A 26525-nucleotide genomic window follows, 5' to 3' on the forward strand; every position below is an offset into this window, starting at 1 on the left:
ATCCATCCATCCATCCATCCATCCATCCATCCATCCATCCATCCGTCCATCCATCCATCCCTTCACTTCTCAGATTGCAGGAACCAAAGTCCTTCCTGCATGATTTCTGCTGTTGAAGGAGTAAGTCCTGGGGAGACAGGCTGCAAACTCTTCTCGGGAAGGGCCCATGGGAAGGTGGGCATGTGTGCTAGTGTGTGCATGCATCTAATATGAGTGTGTATATGTTCATTCTTGTGTGTATACATTAAAATGAATATAGTGGCCAGGCGTAGTGGCTCACACCTGTAATCTCAACACTTTGGGAGGCCAAGGCGGGTGGATCACTTGAGGTCAGGAGTTCAAGACCAGCCTGGCCAACATGGTGAAACCCCGTCTCTACTGGAAATACAGAAATTAGCCGGGCATGGTGGTGGCGCCTGTAATCCCAGCTAGTTAGGAGGCTGAGGCAGGAGAATCGCTTGAGCTCAGGAGGTGGAGGTCACAGTGAGCCGAGATTGCGCCACTGCACTCTAGCCTGGGCAACAAAGCAAGACTCTGTCTCAAAAAAAAAAAAAAAAAAAAACCCGAATATACTAGCCAGGCAGGATGGCTCATGCCTGTAATCCCAGCACTTTGGGAGGTCAAGGTGGGCGAATCACTTGAGGTCATGAGTTCGAGATCAGTCTGGCCAGTATGCTCTTTCCCATACCCCTGTCCCCACTAAAAATATATTAAAAATTTAGCTGGGCGTGGCGGTGTGTGCCTTTAATCCCAGCTACTTTGGAGGCTGAGGTAGGAGAATCACTTGAACCTGGGAGGTGGAGGTTGCAGTGAGCCAAGATTGTGCCACTGCACTCCAGCTGGGGTGACAAAGTGAGACTCCATCTCAAAAAAAAAAAAAAAAGAATATACTTGTACACATAATATACATTTAGCATGATATACATGCTAAATGTATATTGTGTGTACAAATATATGTATTTTAATTTGTGTGTATGTCTGGGCATAGTGTGTATGAGTGTGTCGATGTGTGCTGTTTTGTACACTTATCTGTGCACAGGCATGCACACCCACCTCAGGACATGCAGATAACTGCGTGGGGTGTGCCTGTGTGCACATGTGCGCCTGCAGCTAAGTATAGCTTTTCTCCTGCTACTTTTGTGCCTGGTGTGGGCAGGATGATTTTTGGTAGCACTGTGTGTCTGTTTCCAGATTTCCTGAAGTAGGGGCCAAATCATGCTGCTTGTTTCATGGAAATGAGCTTTTCTGAGAATATAAAGTCTGGTCCGGGGCCTTCCCTGGGGGAGCCCATGCCCTGTGGCCACCTACAGAAACAGAAGTTTCCATCTCTTCCATCTTTCCAGTCCTCTTGGCAAGGGAAGTGGACTTCTCGGCTGTTAATTAGGGTCCAGACACGCACACAGCAGGTCTTGGCTTATACCACCTTCCTTGGCCTTCTTCCCAGAGCTGCTGCCCTTCAGAGGAGAAGGGGTTTATGCTCAGAGGAGGAACTGCACCCAAAGCAGGGCCTCCACTGTCACTGACCTGGTGGCTGGAGGATGTGGCTGAACGTTGGCTATCCCCCCTTAGGTGGGCTTTGTGGTCAAGGTGGAGGGGCAGGAGTGGGGCATGGGAGGGAGCATGCCATGAGGTGTCTGAAAGACCTGGCCATCATTCCTTCTTCTTTCCTTAGCAGTTGTGTGACTTGTGTGACCTAGGGCAAGATCTTGACCTTGCTGAGCCTCGATTTTCTTAGCAAGAAAATGGGAGTGCTACTCTTCACCTCATGGCTTCATTAAAGAGATAAGCAAAATTTGAGCCTGTTCTTTTTTTTTTTTTTTTTTTTTTTTGAGACAGAGTTTTGCTCTTGTTGACCAGGATGGAGCGCAGTGGCACAATCTCGGCTCACTGCAACCTCCGCCTCCCAGGTTCAAGCGATTCTCCTGTCTCAACCTCCTGAGTAGCTGGGATTACAGGCACCCACCACTATGCTCGGCTGATTTTTGCTATTTTTAGTAGAGATAGGGTTTCACCATGTTGGCCAGGCTGGTCTCCAACTTCTGATCTCAGGTGATCCACCCGCCTTGGCCTCCCAAAGTGTTGGGATTACAGGTGTGAGCCACCACGCCCGGCTGAGCCTGTTCTAATTACTATGCATATGTAACAAAACTTAATGGCTTAAAACAACAAAAACATTTATTTTGCTCACACATTTGCAGTTTGGGCCAGGCTTGAGAGCAAGAGGGGATGACATCTCTTTTCCACTTGGTGTTAGCTAGGCTGGATAAGGGTGAGCGGCTGGATTATCAAAGGGGTGGGGTCTGCCTGGCAGTCGATTCAGCTGTTGACTGAGACCTTAGCATTGGCTGGTACACCTGTCTGTGGCCTCTCCGTGTGGTCTGTGCTTCCTCACAGCATGGTGGCCGGGTTAAACAAGGACTAATGTTCTGAGATAGCGGGCCAGGTAGAACTGTGCTGCCTTTTATGACCTACCTTTGAAAGTTACCATGAATATAACTTGCATTCTCTGCATTCTTTTTTTTTTTTTTTTTTTTTAATCCTGAGCACAACTTCTGCTCAGATTAGTGGGGCAAAGAAATGGACTCTAGGCCATGCGCAGTGGCTTGCGCCTGTGATCCCAACACTTTGGGAGGCTGAGGCGGGAGGATTACCTGAGATGAGAAGTTCAAGACCAGCTTAGCCAACATGGCAAAACCCCGTCTCTACAAAAATACAAAAATTAGCCTGGCATGATGGCAGGTGCCTGTAATCCCAGCTACTTGGAAGGCTGAGGGGGGAGAATCACTTGAACCCAGGAGGCGGAGGCTGCAGGGAGGTGGGATCGCCACCAATGCGCTCCAGCCTGGGTGAGGGAGTGACACTCCATTTCAAAAAAAAAGAAATGGACTCTATCTTTTGATGAGAGTATCAGTGATCTGAAAGAACTTGTGGAATGGAAGTATTTCAGTGACTATCTTTGGAAAATGCAATCTCCCATCATGCCCCAGGCGTTCCTTCTCTCCTGTCCCCTGGGCCCTGCTGACATCTGACAATGCATGGGAAAGTGTTTGTGTGCACAGCGGCGAAGCCCACCAGGGTAGGGGTGGGTCTCTAATTCCATGCTGCTCTTTCGGTCTCATGGTGAGAAACCCGGACTCGAGTGCTCCCCCTCACACCCCTGCTTGGCTTCATGGGCTGAGGGAGCAGGTGTGCTTGAGATCTCTAAGGGCCAAGCCTATGGCCGTGGCCAGGTGGCTGAGATGCAGGTCTCCACCAGGAAGAGCAGCAATGTCCACTCCCATATGAAATCTTTCCCCAGCACCTCCTCTTTGCCAGATGCCGTTCCAGGCACTGGGGTACAGCATGAACAAAGCAGGCAAAAGTATGTGTGTGTAATACAATAAACATGGAAAATCAACACCATAGGCCAGGCACGGTAGCTCACTCCTGTAATCCCAGCACTTCGGGAGGCCGAGGTGGGCAGATCACGAGGTCAGGGGTTTGAGACCAGCCTGGCCAACATGGTGAAACCCTGCCTCTACTAAAAATACAAAAATTAGCCAGGCATGGTGGCACGTGCCTGTAATCCCAGCTATTTGGGAGGCTGAGGCAGGAGAATCACTTGAGCCTGGGAGGCAGAGGTTGCAGCGAGCTGAGATCACGCCTTTGTACTCTAGCCTGGGTGACAGAATGAGACTCTGTCTTAAAAAAAAAAAAAAAAAAAAAAGGCCAGGCACAGTGGCTCACACCTGTAACCCCAGCACTTTGGGAGGCCGAGGCAGGCAGAACACTTGATGTCAGGAGTTCGAAACCAGCCTGGCCAACATGGTGAAACCCTGCTTCTACTAAAAATACAAAAATTAGCTTGGCATGTTGGTGGGCACCTGTAATCCCAGCTACTCGGGAGGCTGAGGCAGGAGAATCGCTGGAACATGGGAGGTGGAGGTTGAAGTGAACTGAGATCGCGCCATTGCACTCCAGCTTAGTGACAGAGCAAGATTCCCTCTCAATAAATAAGCAAACAAACACCATAGTATGTTAGATGGGGATGAGTTCTGTGGAGAGCAACAGCAGGGAAAGGGGACAAAGAAAGCAACAGGGGCAATGCAAGAGGCCAGGGGAGGCCTTGTTGAGACGGTGACACTCCAGAAGCAGGTGTGGGAAGGAGCCATGTGGGTACGGGGTGGAGCAGGGAAGCGCAGTCCATGTGGAGGACCTGAGGGAGAATGCATGGCTGGTGTGTTGGGGAAATGTGGCTGGAATGGGGTCAGCCAGGGAGCAGTAGAGGCGGTGAAGTCAGAGGTCACAGTGATGGGGGAGTGAGGGTGTGGATTATGGAGGGCCTTGTACATAGATTCACTCTGGCTTCCCATGTCACTGACGTTGGAAGCTACCAGAGTGTCCAGCACAGAGGTGAGAGGATCTGACTTAGGGGTTGTATCTGGTATCTACTGCTGCATAAAAAATCACCCCAGAACTTTGTGGCTTAAGATAATGCCCAATTATTTCTGATTCCATGGCCTGGCTGGATTGTTCCTCCGCTGGTTTGCCTGTGTCCACTCACGTGGCTGCTTTCTTTTTTTTTTTTTTTTGAGACGGAGTCTCACTCTGTCACCCAGGCTGGAGTGCAGTGGCGCAATCTCGGCTCACTGCAAGCTCCGCCTCCCGGGTTCACGCCATTCTCCTGCCTCAGCCTCTCCGAGTAGCTGGGACTACAGGCGCCCGCCACCACGCCCGGCTAATTTTTTTTGTATTTTTAGTAGAGACGGGGTTTCACCGTGGTCTCGATCTCCTGACCTCGTGATCCGCCCGCCTCGGCCTCCCAAAGTGCTGGGATTACAAGCGTGAGCCACCGTGCCCGGCCACGTGGCTGCTTTCACCTGGACGATCACTGCACTGGAATGTCCACACTGACCTTACTCACCTCTGGCTGTCCCCTGGGTCCCCTTCATCCTTCTCCATGTGGCCGCTCACCCTCCCCTAGACTAGACCAGCTTCCTTATATGACCATCTCAGGGCAATGCTCTAAGATAGCAAAAGTGGAAGTTGCAAAGTCTGTTAAGCCCCAGGCCAGGAACTTGAAAAGCATCACTTCCACCTGACTGACTGACTGATTGATTGATTGATTGATTGATTTATGACAGAATCACTCTTTGTCGCCCAGGCTGGAGTGCAGTGGTGTGATCTCAGCTCACTGCAACCTCTGCCTCCTGAATTCAAGCGATTCTCCTGCCTCAGCCTCCAGAGTAGCTGGGATTACAGGCACCCGCCACTACACCTGGCTAATTTTTGTATTTTTAGTAGAGAGGGGGGGTTTCACCATGTTGGTCGGCCAGGGTGGTTTCGAACTCCTGACCTAAAGTGGTCCACTCGGCTCGGCCTCCCAGAGTGTTGGGATTACAGGCATGGGCGACGGCACCTGAATACTTCCACCTGATTTTATTGGCCAAAGCAAGGTAGAAGACCAGCCCAAGTTTACCATGGCAGGGGACTTCATACAAAGTGTGAATGTCAAGAGGCCTGATTAATTTGGGGCCATTTTGTAGCTTATGGACCACGTGGTTTAACAGGCTCTCTCTGGTTGCCACGTTGAGAATAGAATGAAAGAGGACAGGCTGGGCGTGGAGGCACACACCTGTCATCCTAGCACTTTGGGCAGCTGAGGTGGGAGAATCGCTTGAGCTTAAACTCAGGAGTTTGAGACCAGCCTGGGCAACATAGAGAAAAAATTAAAAAAACAAACAAAAAATAAATTTTAAAAAAAAAGAAAGAAAGAGGATAAAGGCAGAAACAGGGAAATCACTCCAGAGGATTTGTTGTAATATAGGCAGGAGATAGTGATGGCTTGGACCAGGGTAGCTATGGAGGAAGTATGGAGAAGTGGTCAGATTCTGGATATATTTTGGAAGTAGAATGAACAGGGTTTCCTGACAGACTGGGTGTGAAAGAAAGGGAGGAGTACAGGGCAGCTCCAAGGTTTTTGCCCTGAGCAACTAGAAGCATATGGAGTTGCCACTTACTGCAGGGCAGGGGGCAGGGCGGGGGGGAAGACTGAGGGAGGGGCAGGGGTTTTTGTTTTGGAGGGAGGGATTAGCAGTTCCATTTTAGACATGTTACCTTTGAGGTGCTTCTTAGGACATTCAACTGGACCCCTTTTCTTTCTTTCTCTCTCTCTTTTTTTTTTGTTGGAGTTTTGCTCTTGTCACTGAGGCTGGAGTGCAATGGCATGATCTCGGCTCACTGCAACCTCCGCCTCCCGGGTTCAAGTGGTTCTCCTGCCTCAGCCTCCCGAGTAGCTGGGATTATGGGGCACGCCACCAGGCCCAGCTAATTTTGTGTTTTTGGTAGACATGGAGTTTCACCATGTTGCCCAGGCTGGTCTCCAACTCCTGACCTCAGGTGATCTGCCCGTCTCAGCCTCCCAAAGTGCTGGGATTCCAGGTGTGAGCCACGGCACTCGGCCTCGGACCTGTTTTCTAAGACAGGTTCTTGCTCTGTCACCCAGGCTGGAGTGCTGTGGCGCGATCTCGGCTCACCGCATCCTGGACCTTCTGGGCTTAAGTGGATCCTCCCACCTCAGCCTCCTGAGTAGCTGGGACTACAGGTGGGAGCCACCATGCCCAGCTAATTTCTGTATTTTTTTGTAGAGATGGGGTTTCACTATGTTACCCAGGCTGCTCTGGAACTCCTGGGCTTGAGTGATCCGCCTGCCTCGGCCTCCCAAAGTGCTGGGATTACAGGCGTGAGCCACCGTGCCCAGCCTCAACTGGACATATTAAGAGGCAATTGGGCCAGGCGCCCAGTGCAAACATGGTGAAACCCCGTCTCTACTAAAAATATAGAAATTAGCCAGGGGTGATGGTGGGCGCCTGCAGTCCCAGCTCCTCAGGAAGCTGAGGCATGAGAATCACTTGGACCTGGGAGGTGGAAGTTGCAGTGAGCCAGGATCATGCCACTGCACGCCAGCCTGGGCGACAGAGCGAGACTCCATCTCAAAAAAAAAAAAAAAAAAAAGCAATTGGATATGTATGTGTCTGGAGTTCGGGAGAGAGGTCTAGGCTGGTTATTTAAAGCCATGAGACCAAATGAGGTCACCAAGGGCATGAGCATAGACCTGAAGCGCGAGCTTGGACGCATTCCACACGTCAGTCAAGGCCGTGAATGCACAGTGCTACCGTGGTGAGGTCAAGAGTGAGACCAACAATTCACTGTATCATGTTGTATCAAATGACTTTTATATTTTGATTTGGGAGACACCAAAAAAACAAAAGCAAAAGCAGAAAAGCACAGAGAAGAAAATAACCGTTATTCACATTTTCATCTACAAGAATGAATAAATCTTCACATTTTGGCCTTTTTGCTTCTATATTTGTTATTTAATTAGGTAACCATCATTCCGTATATGTGTCTCTCTATACATTCACAGGCTTATGGTTAGGTAAAAATAGTTTTATTAAACCGGGGTCATATGGTAGTGCAATTTTTAAAAATAGATTTATTGAGATACAATTCATATATCAGGCCAGCGTAGTGGCTCATGCCTGTAATCCCAGCACTTTGGGAGGCCGAGGCGGATCACTTGAGGTCAGGAGTTCGAGACCAGCCTGGTCAACATGGTGAAACCCCGTCTCTACTAAAAATACAAAAATTACCCAGGTGTGGTGGTGGGCGCCTGTAATCCCAGCTACTCAGGAGGCTGAGGCTGAGAATCGCTTGAACTCAGGAGGCAGAGGTTGCAGTGAGCCAAGATCACGCCACTGCACTCCAGCCTGGGTGACAGAGCAAGATCCTGTCTCAAAATAATATTAGTAATAATTCATATATTGGACAGTTCACCCAATAAAGTGTATACTTCACTGGTTTTTAGTACATTCACAGAGTTGTACAACCATCACCACATCAGTTTTAGAACATTTTGCTCACCCCAAAGAGAAATTTCATGCCTATTAGCAGCCACCCCCATTTCCCTCCAATCTATCTCTTTGCTCCCCAGCCCTGGCCCTAGGTAGCTGCCAAATCTACTTTCTGTCTTTATAGATTTGTCTGTTCTGGATAATTCATATAAATAGAATAATATAATATGTTTAATTTATATGAATCCGCTTGAATAAACTGAAGTGAAATCAAAGGAATTAAGTTTGAATTAGTTGTAAAACCGTGGACTTATTGATGAGTACTAGCTATGAAAGAGGACACCAGCCTTCTCATACCTCCTCTCTCCCTTCTCTCCCCAACCTCCTGATTTTTGTTAGTTATGTTATTATTTTTACTTTTTCTAGATGTAGAGCTTTCACAGTCTGTTCTTTTTTTTTTTTTTTTTTTCTTTGAGACACAGTTTCGCTCTTGTTGCCCAGGCTGGAGTGCAATGGCACGATCTCGGCTCACCACAACCTCTGCCTCCCGGGTTCAAGCGATTCTCCTGCCTCAGCCTTCTGAGTAGCTGGGATTATAGGCATGCGACACCACGCCCAGCTAATTCTGTATTTTTAGTAGAGAGAGAGTTTCTCTATGTTGGTCAGGCTGGTTGTGAACCCCCAACCTCAGGTGATCCACCCGGCCTCGGCCTCCCAAAGTGCTGGGATTACAGGCGTGAGCCACTGTGCCTGGCCACAGTCTGCTCTTTAAGTATCATCCTTGTAGTGGCTTGACAATAGTTTCATATTGAAGTAGATTTAGTGTTTGTTATCAGTCTGTTTACACAGATTCTTTATTCCTGAGTTCTTTATTTTGCTTCAACTCCTAACTGGGTAGATTTTATGATTAAGGAGTTTTTATCCACCCCGTCCCCTAAAAGGCTAGAGAGTTTATTTTCTTTTGGTTCATTTATGCGTGAGATTGTCTTTTCTTTGATATTTATTTACTTATTTTGAGACAGGGTCTTACTCCGTCACTCAGGCTGGAGTGCAATGGTGCAATCATGGCTTTCTGCAGCCTCGACCTCCTGGGCTTAAGTGATCCTCCCACCTCAGCCTCCCAAGTAGCTGGGACCACAGGCATGCACCACCACACCCAGCTAATTTTTGTATTTTTTGCAGAGACAGGGTTTCGCTATGTTGCCCAGGCTGGTCTCAAACTCCTCAGCTCAAGTGATCCACCCTCCTCGGCCTCCCAAAGTGCGGGATTACAGGCATGCGCCACTGTGCCCAGTCTGTATTATTATTCTCATTGCATTGTTTTATAGCTCGAAGCCAATATAAGGAATTTCCTTCTGCTCCTTCTCTTGTCACCTATCTTTTAGGTTGGATTTTTTTTTTTTTTTTTTTGAGACAGAGTCTCACTCTGTCGCCCAAGCTGGAGTGCAGTGGCACGATCTCAGCTCACTGCAACCTCCACCTTCTGGGTTCAAGCGATTCTCCTGCCTTAGCCTCCCGTGTAGCTGGGACTACAGGTGTGCTCCACGACGCCAGCCAATTTTTGTATTTTTTAGTAGAGATGGGGTTTTACCATGTTGGCCAGGCTGGTCTGGAACTCCTGACCTCAAGTGATCCACTCGTCTCGGCCTCCCAAAGTGATGGGATTATAGGCTACAGGCCCCCCACCCGCTAATTTTTGTATTTTATAGAGACGGGGTTTCACCTGTTACCAGGATGGTCCGACTCTGACACCCAAAGTGCTGGGATTACAGGCGTGAGCCACAGTGCCCAGCCCCTTCTTTCCTTTTCTACAATATGTATCCATAGTTTACATGCTGAATACTTTCCTCCGAGCTGGGTTTGGGCAGCTCTGTTCAGAAACTGAATTTGCTTTGATGTAGTGTGGATGACTTTTTGTCTTTGACTCTCCCTGCCTTCTCTGTGACCATTCCGTTGTCCAAAGGGGATGCAGTTTGAGTTGAGCTTAGGCTCTGCAGACTTTTCTGTTGCCGGAGGGAAATGCAGGGCTCAGGCAAATGAGGAGTCTGTCAAAACACCTGGGCTCTGCTCTGTCCTCTGGGATTCAGGTAAATGCTCTACAGCACGGTTCATTGTACTTAATTACTGGATGCATTCCCTTCTGAGATGGGGGTTGCCCTCGGGCCTTGAGTGGAGTCAGTGATTGCAGCCATTGTTGGCTTTCTCTGTTTTTACTAGCCTCTCCCCAGCAGCTTTCCCTGCTGGCTCTCAGTTAGGGACTACTACTCAGTTAATTTCTCTCCAGATATGGGGGTTTCAGTGAATGGCTTTGGGGAAGGGAAGCCGAGAAGGGTAATACTCTCTTCTACAGAATTGTCTGCTCTTTTGCTTGGCTGCCTTTTTTTTTTTTGAGGATCTTGCTGTCCCCCAGGCTGGAGTGCAGTGGTGTGATCATGGCTCACTGCAGCCTCAACCTCCCAGGCTTAAGGGATCCTCCCCCTTCAGCCTCTGGAATAGCTGGGATCCCAGGTGCATGCCACCATGCCTGGCTAATTTTTAAGTTATTTGTAGAGATAGAGAGGCTCACTATGTTGTCCAGGCTGGTCTTGAACTCCTGGGCTCAAGCAATCCTCCTGCCTCAGCCTCCCAAAGTATTGAGATGACAGGTGTGAGCCACTGTGCCTGGCTGCCAGTATTGAATGTTTATTTCACTAGGTTTTCTTCTTTTCTTTGGTAAAAAAATCACTTTTTTCTGGCTTACTGTTTTTTGCTTTTGTGTGGGAACTTAAGTCTATGACGCAACTTTCTTTTTTTTTTAAATTTATTTTTTGTTGGTGGTTTTTTTTTTTTTTCTCCGGGGCCGAGGGTCAGTGGCGCAATCTCGGCTCACTGCAAGCTCCGCCTCCCGGGTTCACGCCATTCTCCTGCCTCAGCCTCTCCGAGTAGCTGGGACTACAGGCGCCCGCCACCACGCCCGGCTAATTTTTTGTATTTTTAGTAGAGATGGGGTTTCACCGTGGTCTCGATCTCCTGACCTCGTGATCCGCCCGCCTCGGCCTCCCAAAGTGCTGGGATTACAAGCGTGAGCCACCGCGCCCGGCATCTTTCAACCCTCCATCTTTGCACAGGAGTTGACCCAGGTGATCTTGAAGGCTGCTCTTGGCCCAAACTTCATCATAGCTCTGAGTTCCCTCCTTGCCCAAGGAGAGATGTGGCCACCACTGCACAGGGCAGAGCCAGCATGGCTGTCACTGAGGCCTTTAGATCCAGGAAAGGACACTGCCCTTCCCAGTGTTTTTTTGTTTTGTTTGTTTTTTGTTTTTTTTTAAAGAGGGAGAGTCTCACTCTTTTGCCCAGGCTGGAGTGCAGGTGTGATCTGTCAACCTCCACCCCTCCTGGCACAAGTGATTCTCATGCTTTAGCCACCCGAGTAGCTGGGATTACAGGCGCCCGCCATCACACCTGGCTAATTTTTGTATTTTTGGTAGAGAAGGGGTTTTACCATGTTGGCCAGGCTGGTCTCCAACTCCTGGCCTCAAGTGATCTGCCTGCCTCAGCTTCCCAAAGTGCTGGGATTACAGGTGGGAGCTACCATGCCCAGCCCCTTCCCAGTCTTGAAGACTCCTGAGTGAGGACCTGGGATGGAGGCCTGATAACTGCCCATCTGGTGTCCACAGGGGAGCTTGCAGCGTGGTTGGCAGAGATCAGCCAGGGTGCGGTCCACCATAGCTGTCATCAAGGGTCAGCCCAGGATGCAGGGGATGGCTGTGGGATCTGCTCTGTGGTCCCTGGAGTGGTGCAGAAAGCTGGGCTATGTGAGTTCCCCAACTCTGGGGAGCATTCCTACCACTTCCCAGACTTGGCCCTTAGGGAGCCTCTTGGATAAGCCCTTTCTACCTGGCTCTCTGGGCTGGAGTAACCAGGCCCCGCCAGGGGCTGTCTGAGAGGGGCCGAGACAGGCCCCCTCGTCCTTCCTCTGAGGGCCCCACCACTCTGCCAAGATCTAACAGGTTGTCTGTTGGCTGGCAGCACAGCCCCCCAGGAGAGCTCACAATCTCAGCCGAATTCTCTGGGAGGACGCAAAGGTTTTGCTCCTTTCACTGCCTCAGTCCCCACCTGCCTGCCCACTGGCTTATTGGGCTGCTGCCGGCCCCTGGAAACCAGGCGGTGCCCTTGTGCCCCAATGCCAGTCCTTGCAATTACAGGTTGGCAAGCCCAGGGACAAAGTGTGCCAGACGGTGCAGCAGCTTGCTGGCGGCTGGTCTGTGTCCTGGGGCCTGTGTCCTGACTGGCTCAGGCAAACAGTTGGTCCGTGAGGGAGGAGGCTTTGGTCTCAGCTCTGCCCCAGGCACAGCGAGCCCCTAGGGGATATTGGCCTTTTCCCTTCTCGGTGGGCTCAGAATCCATTCTTTGCAGTTCAGAGTCAGTTACTGCCCAGTTGGAAGACTGAACTGAACCAAGATTGAAGGCACTGCCCCTGCCACCCCACAGGGGCTGACCCGTTCCTCCTGCTTCCTCCTCCTGCTGACCTGTGCGTGCAGGTGGACGAGAGGAGAGGTATGTGTGTGTGCAGATCTAAGTGTGCACACATCCACTCTTGTGCATGGATGTGCACAAGAGTGAGACACAAGCGTGTTTATGTATGTGTGTATGTGTGTGTGTGTGTGCATCATTACTATGTTGATGATGAGACCACAGGTCTGCATGGGTACATGCCAGGCTGTTATTCGGCAAGTCCACCCCAACGAGCCTGTGCCAGGGTTTATAGCCGTCATCTTTCTGGTGCCCCTGCCACACATGTTTTGATATTTTGAATGGCTCCCCGCATATGTAGGTAGTTGTGGCATGTGAGTTCTTCGTGTGTGGCTCAGGTTGTGGGTGTCCATGTGTGGGTGCATATGTGTGAGTGTGCTTGTGTGTTGATCTTGTGTGCACGTGTGAGAGGCCTTGGCTGTGCGTGTGTCTGGGCATGTTTGCGCGGCCGTGTGTGTGACAGTGTGAGCATGGATACCTCTGTGTGAGGGTCTCTGTGGCCGGGGATGACTAAAGCCAGGGACATTTATCATCACTTTCCTAGCTCGAGGGGGAAATTCTCTTGGTCTGGAATGGCAGAGGCCAGGGGCTGAGGGGCTCCATGTTTCTCAGGCTCCAGGCAGTGTTCCCAGGCCCTATCTCCCAGAGGGATCTAAGTCAGGGTGCAGGGAGGCCACACAGACTCTGAGGAGACGGGGCAGAGTCAGATTTCTCTTCTGGAAGTCTGCTCCAGGGCTGGTGTCTGGAGGGATGTTAGGGCCTGGGAAACTGGGGAGGAGACGGCCGGGGAGGCCTGGAGTGCACTGGCCAGTGGCCATGGACAGGAGCAAGAGGCAGATTCGAGGAACGTGCGGATGCAAAATGGACAGAAATCAGTGATGAGGGGTGTGAGGGTGAGCAAGGCATGCAGGGACCCCTCACCCCCAGCGTCTGGCCTGGGTGATGGGGACCAGGCGCTATCCCTGAGCCAGAGGAGATCAGCTCCGGCAGGTTGCTGGTGACCAGTCTGCGCCTGAGGCCTGTGTCCTGGCTGGCTCAGCCACACTGGGAAGGAACAGAGATGTTTGGGGACAAGGGAGAGAATGAGTTTCGGCAGCTGTTCAGTGTGAGGTGCCTGTGGCCATCCAGGAAGGACCTGGGACTGCAGGGCTGAGATGCCCATGTAGGAGCAGCTTCGAACAGTCAGCTGAATTCTACAAACCAGGGCCCTTTTTGTGTGTTTTCTTTGCTTTTGAGTTGTGGAGCCCGGGTTTGAACAGCTCGTGGAAGTCACTGAACTCCAGGACCCAGCGTGCCCTGGCCTGTGAGGAGCCCCAGTGCAAAGCGGGGTTACCAGCTTAACAAGCAGGGGCTGCTGGGGCTGGAGGGTCCTGGTGGAGCATCTGGGGCACCCTGGCGTTGTACCATTGGGGAAACCAAGGCCCAGAGGCGGAGGCCTCCCCAGGCCCGCTCAGCAAGGCAGGGTGGGGCTGGGCCCGTCCACCCCAGGAGGTCACACCCCGTGGCTGTGGAGCCCCTCCTGGAGCTGAGTCAGCCCTGGTGGCCGCTGCCCTAGGAGACTCTGTAATTACAGGATTAGAAGGTGGCCTCTCCGCAGCTGAGCCCTTTGCCCCTCAAAGCTGCCAAGTGGAGACGAGGATTTGGTGGTGCGGTGCCGGCCTCCAGGTGTGTCTAAGGAGCCCTGGCATCCTCGGGCAGCTTCTTCAGCCTGAAAGTCCCCATTGTAGCCGCAGCCTCCCTCTGATGGGCTCTATTTTGGGGCCGGGATCCACCCTGTCCCACCTGGGGGAAGGAAAGGGTGTATTTCAGCATGTCCTATGGGTGTGGAGTGGCCGGGGAGAGCAAAACAGGAGGCTGGTTGGGGGACAGGGTGCCTGGGCTGCACGGAGGTCGCAGAGGCAGACGCTGGCAATGTGAAGGTGGGAGAGGCCTGGAGGGCCAGGTGCAGGTGCCCGGAAAAAGTCAGAGGGAGGTGGGTGTGAGTCGGGTCGGGCTTTCATGTGGCCCCAGGAGGCAGCTGGCAGACCCTGCTAGGCAGGAATGTGGATCTGCAGCTGCCCGGGCCCCGCCTGAGACCTGCCTGCCAGCAACTTCCTGATTCCTGCCCCTGTGGGTGCCCGGCCCCATGTCCCAGGCCTGAGGGAGGCCCACCTGCCCTCAGGGCCCTCTCAGTTTGGGTGCCAGGGACCAGGCACTGCAGTCCTAGGGGCTGGGTTAGACCAGGAGAGCGCATGGCTGCTGGGGCTCCTTGGCTGGTTCTGCTCTCCCTCCACCAGAGCTGGGCCGCGTTCCTGCCCCGCCCGGCATGGTGGACACATCCCAGCCCCTTGCCTCCGCCCCCGTGGGTCCCCGGCTGGCGTGGTCTTGTGGCTGTCCTGGGCCCGTCCTGACCCTGACTGTCCTTCAGGGCTCTCCCTGGCGCCACCTCTGTCCAGGGGCCCCCTGCCCATCTCGGGCTGTCCTCTGATTCCCCAGTGCTAGCCTCACCAGGTACTGTGGAAGCTGGGAACCCCCCCTCCCTCCCTCTTCCCCCAGTGGACCCTTCACCCTCACCATCCACAGGCCATCATGGCGCGGAGGGTGGGGGGCGCTCACCAGGACGTGGCTTGATGCGTGCCCTCCGGCCTGAGTTTGTCTGTGAAATGGGTGTAATGACGTCTGCCTTACAGGGCACCTGACCTGAGGGGTTAGACAGGGTCACGAGAGAGGACAGGGCTGGTGCGTGGCAGGTGTTCGGGTGGCGGTCCTTCAGGTCCTCCGTCCCGGGTGCTCCCTGGCCACTGATCATCAGGTCTCTGGGTGCCTGAGCCTGGGCTACCCTGGAGACAGCCCCGTGATCCAGGAATGACTAATTCCACCCCTGCAATAAGCTCTTGGAAGCTTTGAGAAATGAGACATTTTTTTCTCTCTCTTTCTTCTTGCTGCTTTATTAAACTCTTCTTGAGTGAGGGGAATGAGGATTGTCGTAATCCCTTGGCACGAGGTGAAGGGGGGGTGTTCCGGGCTTGTGGTAACCAGAGGACACTGGGAGCAGGGCTGGGGGTGGGCACTGGGCAGGGGCCGGAAGCCTCACACTCCAGGCAGGCTTTACTCAGGGTCAGCTGGTGACCCTAGACAAGCCCCGTCCTTGACCACGCTCAGTTTGACTGTCTGCATGATGGGTGTACCCGGCCTTGCCCACCTCCCTGTGCTGCTCCAAGGGGAAGGGATGGCCCGGAGGGGCCTTTGGTGGGGTGCCTGGGGCTAGGCACGCTGGCTGGCACACGGTAGGTGCCTTATCAGTGTATATGGACTTTTGGGGAAAACAGAGGAGGGGTGGGCAGCCTCCAGGCAGTCTTTTACTCTTTGTCTCTAAAGTCTGTTTTTTTTTTTTTACCTTTTTTTTTTTTTTGAGGTGGAGTCTCACTCTGTCACTCAGGCTGGAGTGCAGTGGTGTGATCTCGGCTCCCTGCAACCTTTGCCTCTTGGGTTCAAGCTATTCTCCTGCCTCAGCCTCCTGAGTAGCTGGAACTACAGGTGTGAGCCACCACGCCCTGCTAGTTTTTGTATTTTTAGTAGAGATGGGGTTTTACCATGTTGGCCAGGCTGGTCTTGAACTCCTGACCTCAAGTGATCCGCCCACCTTGGCCTCCCAAAGTGCTGGAATTACAGGCTTGAGCCACCGTGCCTGGCTTAAAGTCTGTTTTCTTACCTTTAAAAGTGGCCTGGGAGGAGGCCTAGCTGCCTCCTCCTGGGCCCCAGCGGGGGACTCCAGGGGCTGGATGCTCGCCTATGGGTCCTAGCTCTGTCTACCCACCGTCAAGGCTGCTGGAACTGGAAAAATAGTTCCAGGCCTTCCTCGCTCACTCCAATAAGTCTCAATAATGCCTTTCTCTGTAGCGTCCCAGTCTCTCCTCTCCACAGGTGGGAAGCAACAGGTGGGGTTGGTGACTGGCGTCTGGGAATCCTCACCCAGGCCACCCTCTGTCCACAGGTGTTCCTGGGCCTTGGGGAACTGTTTCTGTCCTGCAACTGGGCAGTGGTTGCCGACATCCTGCTGGTAGGTGTGGGAGTCAGGGTTGGGGGCTGAGCAGGGGGAGCTGGCAGCGGTGTCAGAGACCATGCATTAGGGGACCAAAGCCATTCACAGTTACCTTAGACCAGAGGCCTCTCTGACACTCCCGAACATCTCTGACCATCATCCCCATTTTGCAGATGAACAAATGGAGGTTCAGAGAAGGCAGGTGCCTGTTCCAAAGTCACACAGCCCCAACGCAGGGAGCCAGGGCTGGAACCTAAGCATTTTGACTCCCTGGCCTACTTCCCTCCCTCTTTTTTTTTTTTTTTTGAGACGGAGTTTCACTCTTGTTGCCCAGGCTGGAGTGCAATGGCCTGATCTCGGCTCACTGCAACCTCTGCCTCCTGGGTTCAACTGATTCTCCTGCCTCAGCCTCCCAAGTAGCAGAGACTATAGGCACTCGCCACCGCACCCGGCTAATTTTGTATTTTTAGTAGAGATGGGGTTTCACCATATTGGCCAGGCTGGTCTTGAACTCCTGACCTCAGGTGATCTGCCCGCCTCGGCCTCCCAAAGTGCTGGGATTACAGGCGTGAGCCACCGTGCCTGGCCCCTCTCTCCTTCTTTCTGTGGCACACTGCTTCTCAGCAAGCAGGCTCCTTGGCCTCCACTCTGGGGCATGCAGATGGGATACCATCCTTCAAGACAGTAGCCACTGAGGCCCATTGCGCCAGCCCGCACCGACTCGTGTGTCACAGGCTGCCGTGCAAGGATCAGCCCCTCCCTGAGCCCCATGCTCTTCGTCCAGCCTCCTTGCCTCCTTCTGGGAGGCATACAGGGAAGGACTTTGAACACATGAAGGGCTGTGCCTTTGTAGATAACGCAGGGCCCTGGGCCTGTGAGCACCCCGAGAGCCTTCCTTCCGCCTCCTGGCAACCTGGCACAGTCTGGTGCCGGCCACAAGGGAACTGGACCAGACTGGCAGTCGGCTGAGAGCTGTCCTGAGGGCATTCAATGCCGCAGCACCAGCCTGGATTCAGAAAATGGACCTGGCTGTCAGCCCTGGTCCTGCCACTTAAGAGCTGTGTGGCCTTAGGCAAGTCACTGTGTGTCTCTGAGCCTCGGTATCCCCATGTGGAAAGTGGGGATGATAATGGCACCTGCCTTATGGATTGATGTGAGGGTGAAATGAGAAGATCCATGTACCTGGCACAGAGAATGCTGGCTAGGATTCTCACAGCAATCCAGAATTTTCCATTTTCTCATTTTCTATCCCCTAAAGAAATCATGGTGCCCTACAATCTGAGTTTGAAAGGGTTATGGGCATGTATAGTCGTTTAATCCGTCAACAAACCCTGCTTGAATACTACTGTGGACGGGGTGCTCACTCTGCCAAGATGTCTGCCCCTCCCTGGCAGATCCCCTGACCCCTCCCCACGGCCCAGGCCCAGCGAGTGTGGAGAGGCCTGCCCTGTCTTTGGCTCCTGGGTGAGTGGATCAGCTGCAGGACTGGCAGGTCTTCCCTGCTCCTCCCTCCAGACAGGAGACTTGGGCTCTAGTCCAGAATCAGCCGCAGACCTGCTGCATGGCCCTGGGCCTCAGTTTCCTTGTCTATAAAAGGGGTAATCACCACCTGCCCGGTCAGGTGAGCAAGGCGGCCTCCAGGAACGCTCAGGAAAGGGGAAGGCATTGGCAAATGTTTTATTCATGGGATTGTCCACTTTTAGACTCAGGGAGATTAACATCCCCCCAGCATAGCTGGTTCTCTCTGAGGTGGTCCAAACGGAGCTGCACCTGCCCCCGCAGCTTCCGTGGCCGGCCCCCCCCGGCGCAGCTCCCTCTTCCACATGACAGCCCCACAGATATGTGAAGGCTGCACCCGTGTCCCCCAGCGTCTGTGTTTGTAAGAATGATTAACCTGGCAGAGCCAGGCTCTTTGTGGGGTTAAAGAGGAGAGTGTGTGCTGGAAAGGGCGGGTGGGGGAAGGGGCGAAGGAGAGTTAGGGGCTGGCCAGCTGCACAGTTTTACCCATCTGGGGAGCTGCCCAGGGAGCCGGCTGGACAGGAGCCAGCCCACCTCAGGGCTCCCCGTGGTCCTTCCTTGGCTTGGAGGCCTCCAGTCCCAACGCTCTGCACCACCACCCCAGAGCCTCCCGCCCCCTTCCCTGCCTTCCCACCTTCCCGGAGCCCCGTGGCCAAAGATGCCTTTTGGCCTTTGGGGATCAGAGCTGAGCAACCCTTGTAGCCCCTACAGTTCGGTTCCTCCATGCTGCTGCTTCCTCCCTGTAAAGGCAGGTGGTGGGGGAGCCCTTCTGTGCAGTGGAGGGGCAGATGCCAGCTTGGAGCAGGGTGAGGAGGGCGAGGGAGGGGAAGCAGGACACTGAGGGTAGACAATTCCCTTGAGGAGCTGAGCTGACAGGAGCAAAGGGCATGGTAGCTGGAGTTGGCAGAAGATCCTGGGAAGCTGGCATTGCTTTTCAAGAGTGGAGGCCAGAACAGCCTCCAGGGAGCAGAGAGGGGCAAGCAGGAGGAGAGAGGGGGCCCTGTTCGAGGGTGAACTAGGGGTGGGATCCAGCGCTGGGGGAGGAAGTAGCCTCCCAGCAGAGCAAGGGCAGGAAGTGTGTGGGGACAGGGCCTGTGGCAGGAAGTAGAGGAAGGTCCCCTTTGCCGGCTGGCACTTGCTCCTGAGACAGGAGATCGGCTTCTCTTTCAGCAGGGGCCCAGGGAGGGAGGAGGCCTTAGGGTGTGTGTGAACAGGGGCCACAGAACAAGGGTGCAGGAAGCTAAGGGCAGGGCACGTTCACGTGAACAGCTTTGGGCGGCCAAGAAAGCCACGAGGGGCTGATAGGAAAATGGGTGGAAACTGCAGGTGTCTGGGTGGTTGGAGCCTGTGGGTGGGTCAGAGGGCAGAAGGCAGAGGGCAGCAGAGCCCAGGCTTGAGGACTCGGCAGCATCCCATCTGCTCCCACTCCCAGCCCGGCTCCTCACTAGCTGTGTGACCCTGGCCAAGTGACTGAACCTCTCTGGGTCTTGGTTTGCTCACCTGTCCAGTAGGTAGAGCGGTGGCAACCACCAATGACACCCCAGGCTGTAAGGATAGAATGAACTCACACTTGCGTCCTGCAGATTTCTGAGTGGGCGTGTGGGCCCCACTGACTTCCAGATCATCCCTTTCTTGGGCCACTGCTCTCTCTTTTTCTTTTACTTTTGAGACGGAGTCTCGCTCTGTCGCCCAGGCTGGAGTGCAGTGTCGGCTCACTGCAACCTCTGCCTCCTGGGTTCAAGCTATTCTCCTGCCTCAGCCTCCTGAATAGCTGGGACTACAGGCATGCGCCACCACGCCCAGCTAATTTTTGTGTTTTTAGTAGAGACGGGGTTCATCATGTTGGCCAGGATGCTCTTGATCTCTTGACCTCATGATCCGCCCCCCTCGGCCTCCCAGAGTGCTGGGATTACAGGCGTGAGCCACTGCGCCTGGCCGGGACACTGCTCTCTTTGATGCCATCTCCACAATGGGGAGAATCCAGGTTCTCTCTGGAGAAGGGACCTCAGGGGCTCTCTGGTCCAGTGGCTTGAAGACGTCATTGTGCATGAGAGTCAGATTTGAGGCAGCTTGTGACAAACCCAGATTCCAGGCCCTGTGTCCTCTGAGACAGCGGGTCCATGCTGGGGTCCAGGGACCTGCGTTTCCGATGAGCTTCCCAAGTGATCCCGCTGTAGCATTCCGTAGAGCACACTTTGAGAACACTGGTCTCGCACTGTGAGCTCCTCAGTCCATAAATGCTTTGCCAAATTCTAGCCATCCCCTTGTTCACATATGCCTCCAATGGGGAGCTCATTCTGTGTACCTTGGGCAGCCCCTACCTCTTGGGGGGCTTTCTGTTGATGAAAATGATTTGGCTCAGTCACAGCCAAGACCCACCTCTGCCAGCCTCTCCTTGGCCCCGCTGGGCCGCAGAGGGGCCCTGCTCCCTGGAGACTGAGATTGTGTCCCCTGAACCCGCATCTCCCCAGGCAGAGCTCCCTGCCTCCCCAAACCTACTCATGGGGTCTTCAGCTCCCTCCCAGCCCTGCTGTCTGTCCCCGCCCCACTCAGGATGGCCCAGAGCCAGCTCACCCCAACCCCTCTCCAGGCAGGTAACAGTGTAAGCAAAGGTATGGACGGAGGATCCCAGGGGCACGATCTCTGGATCCCAACCAGCGTGGGGGCTAGAGCAGGAGAGGAGCTCATTCCCTCTTTCTCAGGCCTGTCCTTTGGGGTCCTGGAATCCAGCCACAGGCTCATCTCCCACCCCTCAGCAGACGTCCCCACAGTTCCCCTGAGAGTTGTCACTTCTGCGTTCTCCCCCTGCCCCAGGTCTCAATGCTTCCCTGCTCAGCCTCTGCCCCCCAGGTAGCTGTGTGCTCGCTGGCCTGTCTCACCCTCCCAGGGGCGTCTGGGGGCGAGGCCTGGGTGGGGGTGCAGGAGGCAGGCTGCCAGGGGAGTCTGCACCTGGTGGCTGCTGCTCCGACTTTCTGCAAGCCCTTGGTTGGCCCTGGTTTTGCCCTGGGCTATAAAGGGAACAGCCCTTCTAAGAAGGGAGAGCCAGAAACAGAGGTGTTTTTGTCTCAGAATAGAGTGAGCCTGGATTTTTGGGAACCCAAAGCCTCTTATTTCTGAAATTACCCCCTGGGCTCTCCAGCTTCTGTGGGGCCCAGCCTTGGCTGCTGGCTGCATGGAGACAATGAGGACTTGGAATAGGCTGGGGGAGACCCACCCCTCTCACCACTGGCAGCAGCGGCTGAGCTGGGCCCAGCAGGTTGGGGTTCCTGGGAGAGGAGGAAGGGGCCAGCCCACCTGGACCTTACTGTGGGGGTCCCAGGAGCCCCAGCCTCCGTGTGGACCTTTTTGGACATTCAGGCTCGTCCCTTCAGGAAGCCTCACCTGCCTTCCCAGAGCCACCAGTGAGTAATCACATAATTATGGGGTGAGAAGGAAGTCCTTGGGGAAGGTGCAAAGCTGTTGGTCAGTTCCTTCTCAGGCCTGTTGACAGATCCTGGTGATGGCAAGAGGCCTGGTTTCTCTTGCCACCTGCGTATGGTGGCTCAGTGCCAGTGACCCTGGGACAAGCCAGTCACCACAGTGACTCCCGCCACTCTGCCCTGCCCACCACCAAACCCCCTGCATCTGTCCCCTGGGATTCTGGAATCCAGAGATCATGTCCCTGGGATCCTCCCCCACACCGTCGCTTACACTGTCCCCTGCCTGGAATGCCTTTCCCCGTCTCTTTGCCAGTTACTCTGCCATCCGTTTACAGGGCTAGCAATGAACTTGTCCTCCTCATCTTTCTCTCAGATTTCTGAATGTTCTATTACAAATGCATAAATATTGCTGGAAACACCGGCTCCTCCTTGCCCATCACAGCAGAGTGGTCAAAAGGCCAGATCCTAGAGGGAGAAGGCCTGGGATCCTCTCTCAGCCCTGTTATTTCAGGCTGGGTAATGTTGGGCAAGTCACTTACCCTCCCTGTGGAGGTTTTTCTCATCTGTAAAATGCAGGTGATCATCATATCTCTCTCATGGGTTGTTCAAATTGATATATAAAATGTATACACCAAGCATTCAATAAGTGTTGGCAATTATTTTATTATTTTTTGAGATAGGATCTTGCTCTTTCACTCAGGCTGGAGTATAGTGGTGCCACCTCGGCTCACTAGAACCTCCACCTCCTGGGTTCAAGCGATTCTCCTGCCTCAGCCTCCTGAGTAGCTGGGATTATAGGCACCCGCTACCACACCCAGCTAATTTCTGTATTTTTAGTAGAGATAGGGTTTCGCCATGTTGGCCAGGCTGGTCTTGAACTCCTGACCTCAAGTGATCCACCCGCCTCAGTCTCCCAAAGTGCTGGGATTACAGGCATGAGCCACTGTGCCCAGCTAATATTGATTAACTCATGGCCTCAGATCATGGACACCTAGGTCTTGGGGATAAGGCTCCAGGGTGTAAGCGCCCCTGTGGCTGTCCAGTTGGGTTCATGTGACCATGTGGTTTCTGCTTGAGTCCCCCCCGCCCCCCTCCTTCCATCCCCTGCTGTAGCCCTGGGTTCTGGCAGACTTTCTCCTGGGAATAGTCTCCCAGATGGACCTACTTATTTGGTTGGCAAACTTTCAGCTAGTCCCCTCTGTGCCTGGTATCTTGCAGGGACCCCAAGAGAAATTAAGGGTCTTTGTTGCCCACACACCATAGGGAATAAGGGGCGGTGGACAGAGAAAGGGCCCCTCCCAGTTCTGGGGGACATGTGTTAATTAGGGGTGTGCATAGGAGTTGCAGGAGCTCAGGACAGGTACCTGCACTCTGAGAGGGCTTCACAGAGGAGGTGACCCAAATGTAAGTCCTAAATGAGAAATAGAGATGCTTCAGCTGGACCAGAGAGTGGAAGGCATGCCAGGCAGAAGGCGCAGCCGAGTTCAAGTGCCTGGAGCATTCTGTCTCAGAGCATTATTTTGGTCTGATGTCCACACAAAGCCTCCAGATAGCAGATGAATAATGATAATGAGTGAAACTCTCAAGATCGGTCTGATTATTACCCCCATTTGGGGATGGAGAGACTGAGGGAAGAAAGGTGAAGCAGCTTGCTCAAAGTCACACAGCTAGCGAGTGGGGATCTGGATCGGAACCCGAGAGTCTGACTCCAGAGTTCTTTTTTTTCTTTTTTTTTTTTTTGAGATGGGATTTTGCTCGTTGCCCAGGTTGGATTGCAATGGTACGATCTCGGCTCACTGCACCCTCTGCCTCCCGTGTTCAAGCAATTCTCCTGCTTCTGCCTCCCGAGTAGTAGCTGGGATTACAGGCACGTGCCATCACGCCCGGCTAGTTTTTGTATTTTTAGTAGAGACAGGGTTTCACCATGTTGCCAGGCTGGTCTTGACCTCCTGACCTCAGGTGTTCCACCTGCCTCGGCCTCCCAAAGTGCTGGGATTACAGGTGTGAGCCACCGCGCCTGGCCCAGAGTTCATCTTCTTAATGTTCTCAGCCTCGTCCGTGGAGTTGTGGGGGCTTCTCCAGCAAGGCTGCCTTTGATCTCTGCCCCAGGGGCCTTGAGGTTCCTGAGAGGACTGAGCCCTCCGTACCACCCCTGCCCAATTACCCACATATGCAGACACCTGGGATGGACCCGCTCTTCGCCCTGCCCGCCTGTGCTGCTGTGTTCTGGGCCCCTGAGCTGGGACACCCCAGCCCCATTCACTGTGGTCACATTCATGCCTGGTTCCTTCCCAGTTCAAGAGCAAACTCTCAAGAGGGGTGGCCCTGATCAGGGGCCTTGGCACCCCCATCCTGGGGCACTGGGGAAGCTTCAGATGGGCTCGATGTTCTGGGGTGGGACTTTAGACATTGGGGGTTGTCGACTCCCTCCCATCCCACTCACCTGAATGGCCTGTCACTCCTCCAGGCAGGTCTTTGGCAGGTAGGGAACAGCAGGCAAGGGTGCCCTCACTTGGAGTGCCTCCCTGCTGTGCCTATGTTTTGCAGTCTGTGGTGGTGCCCAGGTGCCGGGGGACAGCAGAAGCACTTCAGATCACGGTGGGCCACATCCTGGGAGACGCTGGCAGCCCCTATCTCACAGGACTTGTAAGATGTGTCTGCGTGTGTGGGGTGGGGTGGGGAGGGTCTGGGGGCCAGCCTGGTGGGCCTGGCAGACCCACCCCTTCTCCTCCACAGATCTCTAGTGTCCTTCGGGCCAGGCGCCCTGACTCCTACCTGCAGCGCTTCCTCAGCCTGCAACAGAGCTTCCTGTGCTGCGCCTTTGTCATCGCCCTGGGGGGCGGCTGCTTCCTGCTGACTGCGCTGTACCTGGAGAGAGACGAGGCCCGGGCCTGGCAGCCTGTCACAGGTACCCTACCCCTTGCACCAGGCCCGGCTCAGGGCTGGACACGCTAGGGGCAGACAGCACTGGCCACCTCCTGAATCCCTGGCCAGTTTGTTTGTTCATTCATTCAGAAATGCTTAGTACACTCCTGCTATGTACCAGCGAAGGTTGCAGATGCTGGGGAGTGAAAGAATGAGGCCAAGTCCAGGCCCCTGTAGAAACTGACACTCTAGTTGGTGAAGACAGACCAGAAACAGAAAAAGTTAAAGATGCAGCATGTTCAGGGTGACGAGTGCTATGGAGAGATATAAAGCAGGAAAGGAAGGAGAAAGGGGCCGGGCACGGTGGCTCACACCTGTAATCCCAGTACTTTGGGAGGCCAAGGCGGGCGGATTACAAGGTAGCAGTTTAAGACCAGCCTAGGCAACATGGTGAAGCCCTGTCTCTACTAAAAATACAAAAATTAGCCAGGTGTGGTGGCGCATACCTGTAGTCCCAGCTACTCCGGAGGCTGAGGCAGGAGAATCGCTTGAACCCGGGAGGTGGAGGCTATAGTGAGCTGAGATCTTGCCTCCACATTCCAGCCTGGGTGACAGCGAGACTGTCTCAAAAAAAAAAAAAAAAAAGGGACAGGTAGGTGCAGGTTGCAAGGATCCCCACTACACAGGCGACACTAGAGCAAAGATCTGGAGGAAACGAGGGAGTGAGCCGTTCAGCCACCCGGGGAAAGACGCTCCTGGCAGTGGGGACAACCAATGCAAAGTCCCTGCCGTGGGAATGCACCTGATATGTTTGAGGATCAGCAAGGAGGCCAGTGTGGCTGCAGCAGGAGCAAGAGGGACAGTGGTAGGGGTGAGGGATACGGGGCCAGAGCAGGCGGTCCTTGTAAAGATGGTGGCTTTCACTCGGAGTGAGATGGGAGCTGTGTGGGGCTTCCAGGAGAGGAGCAGCGCGGTGGTCTCATCGATATTGTCAAAGCATCTCCCTGGCTGCTGTGTTGAGAACAGACTGTAGGAGGGTCAGCGCTGAGGCCAAGAGGCATAGCCAACTCTGTGCCAACTCCCCTTCCAGGGGAGAGTGGTGCTCAGACCATGCAGTGGCATTGAAGGTGATGACAAGGGATTGGATCTGGAATGTATTTTGCATTTGGGACAGAGAGGATTTCCTGACAGCCCGTGCCCAGGCCTGGTCCCAAAGCCCCTTCTACATCCTTCGGGCAGGCTGAGCATCTTTCCTCCTGCAGGGACGCCAGACAGCAAGGATGTGTACAGCAACAACCTGGAGAGACAAGGCCTGCTTTCGGGCGCTGGTGCCTCCACAGAGGATCCCTGAGGTCCCTGCCTGCAAGCCTCTTGTTGGTCCCCACAGTAGCAGTGCCTCGGTTCCTCTTTGGTTGTCCTTGGGGACTCCGGCTGAGGCGCATCTGCCACTTTTGCATTCCCGGCTGGAGAGCTAGCCTATGGCTGGGCTGGGAATGGAGCTGTCAGCACTCTGCGTGGGAGGCCTGTGCCTGCACCCCGCTCAAGGCTGCCCCAGCCTGGGGTCCCCAGCCTGGCTGCTGCTGGGCCCTGAATAAAGAGAGGCCAGTACAAAGCCCATGGATTTTGGGCCTGTAGACAGCCCTGTTATTTATAGCCTCTCGTGCCTCTGCTGGAGGGGAAGTGGGTGAGGATGGGATGGGCAGTCCAGGCCAAGGATGCAGGGCTGCCCTAAAGTGGGGAAGCTGAGGGGCTGGCTCGGCATATGGGTCTCTAGGGGTCCCCAGCCTGGACCTCCCACTCTGACCCAGCTTCTACATTCTGCAAAGTCACGAGCACAGGACACCCTCTACGTGATTCCACTCTTTGTTTTGTTTTTTGTTTTTGTTTTGCTTTGTTTTGTTTTGTTTTGTTTTTGAGATGGAGTTTCGCTCTTGTTGTCCAGGCTGGGGTGCAGTGATGCAATCTCAGCTCATTGCAACCTCCGCCTCCCAGGTTCAAAAGATTCTCCTGCCTCAGCCTCCTAAGTAGCTAGGATTACAGGCATGTGCCACGACGCCCAGCTAATTTTTGTATTTTTAGTAGAGACGGAGTTTCACCATGTTGGCCAGGCTGGTCTTGACCTCCTGACCTCAGGTGATCCGCCAGCCTTGGCCTCCCAAAGTGCTGAGATTATGGGCATGAGCCACCGTGCCCGGCCAACTCCACCCTTTGAACAAAATGTGGGGGCTGAATCTTGCTCTTGAAGATGAGTTTCCACTTGGGTGCTGGTGTGGGGATGTGGCTCCAAGTTCCAGGGAACCACATGGAGGAGCACCCATGCCTATACAGACACGGGCGCAGCTGCCCCAGAACCCTGCT

At 53.9% G+C, this 26525-nt stretch overlaps 1 protein-coding gene across 2 annotated transcripts in view; it reads left to right on the forward strand.

The window, feature by feature from the left end:
- SPNS3 (SPNS lysolipid transporter 3, sphingosine-1-phosphate (putative)) overlaps positions 1-25801 on the forward strand; it is a 56691-nt gene extending 30890 nt beyond the window's left edge. Inside the window, exons 9-12 of one of the 2 annotated variants that reach the window (XM_032137921.2) lie at positions 16318-16383; positions 23850-23948; positions 24039-24210; positions 25430-25801. In XM_032137921.2, the coding sequence (XP_031993812.1) occupies positions 16318-16383; positions 23850-23948; positions 24039-24210; positions 25430-25518 (426 nt within the window). In that variant the 3' untranslated portion in view covers positions 25519-25801. The remainder of the gene's footprint in view (positions 1-16317; positions 16384-23849; positions 23949-24038; positions 24211-25429) is intronic. The other variant, XM_032137922.2, reaches the window with a different exon arrangement.
- The last annotated feature ends 724 nt before the right edge of the window (positions 25802-26525 follow it).

Source organism: Hylobates moloch, unplaced genomic scaffold (assembly GCF_009828535.3).
Source record: "Hylobates moloch isolate HMO894 unplaced genomic scaffold, HMol_V3 SCAFFOLD_19, whole genome shotgun sequence".
Classification (NCBI taxonomy): Eukaryota; Metazoa; Chordata; class Mammalia; order Primates; family Hylobatidae; genus Hylobates; species Hylobates moloch.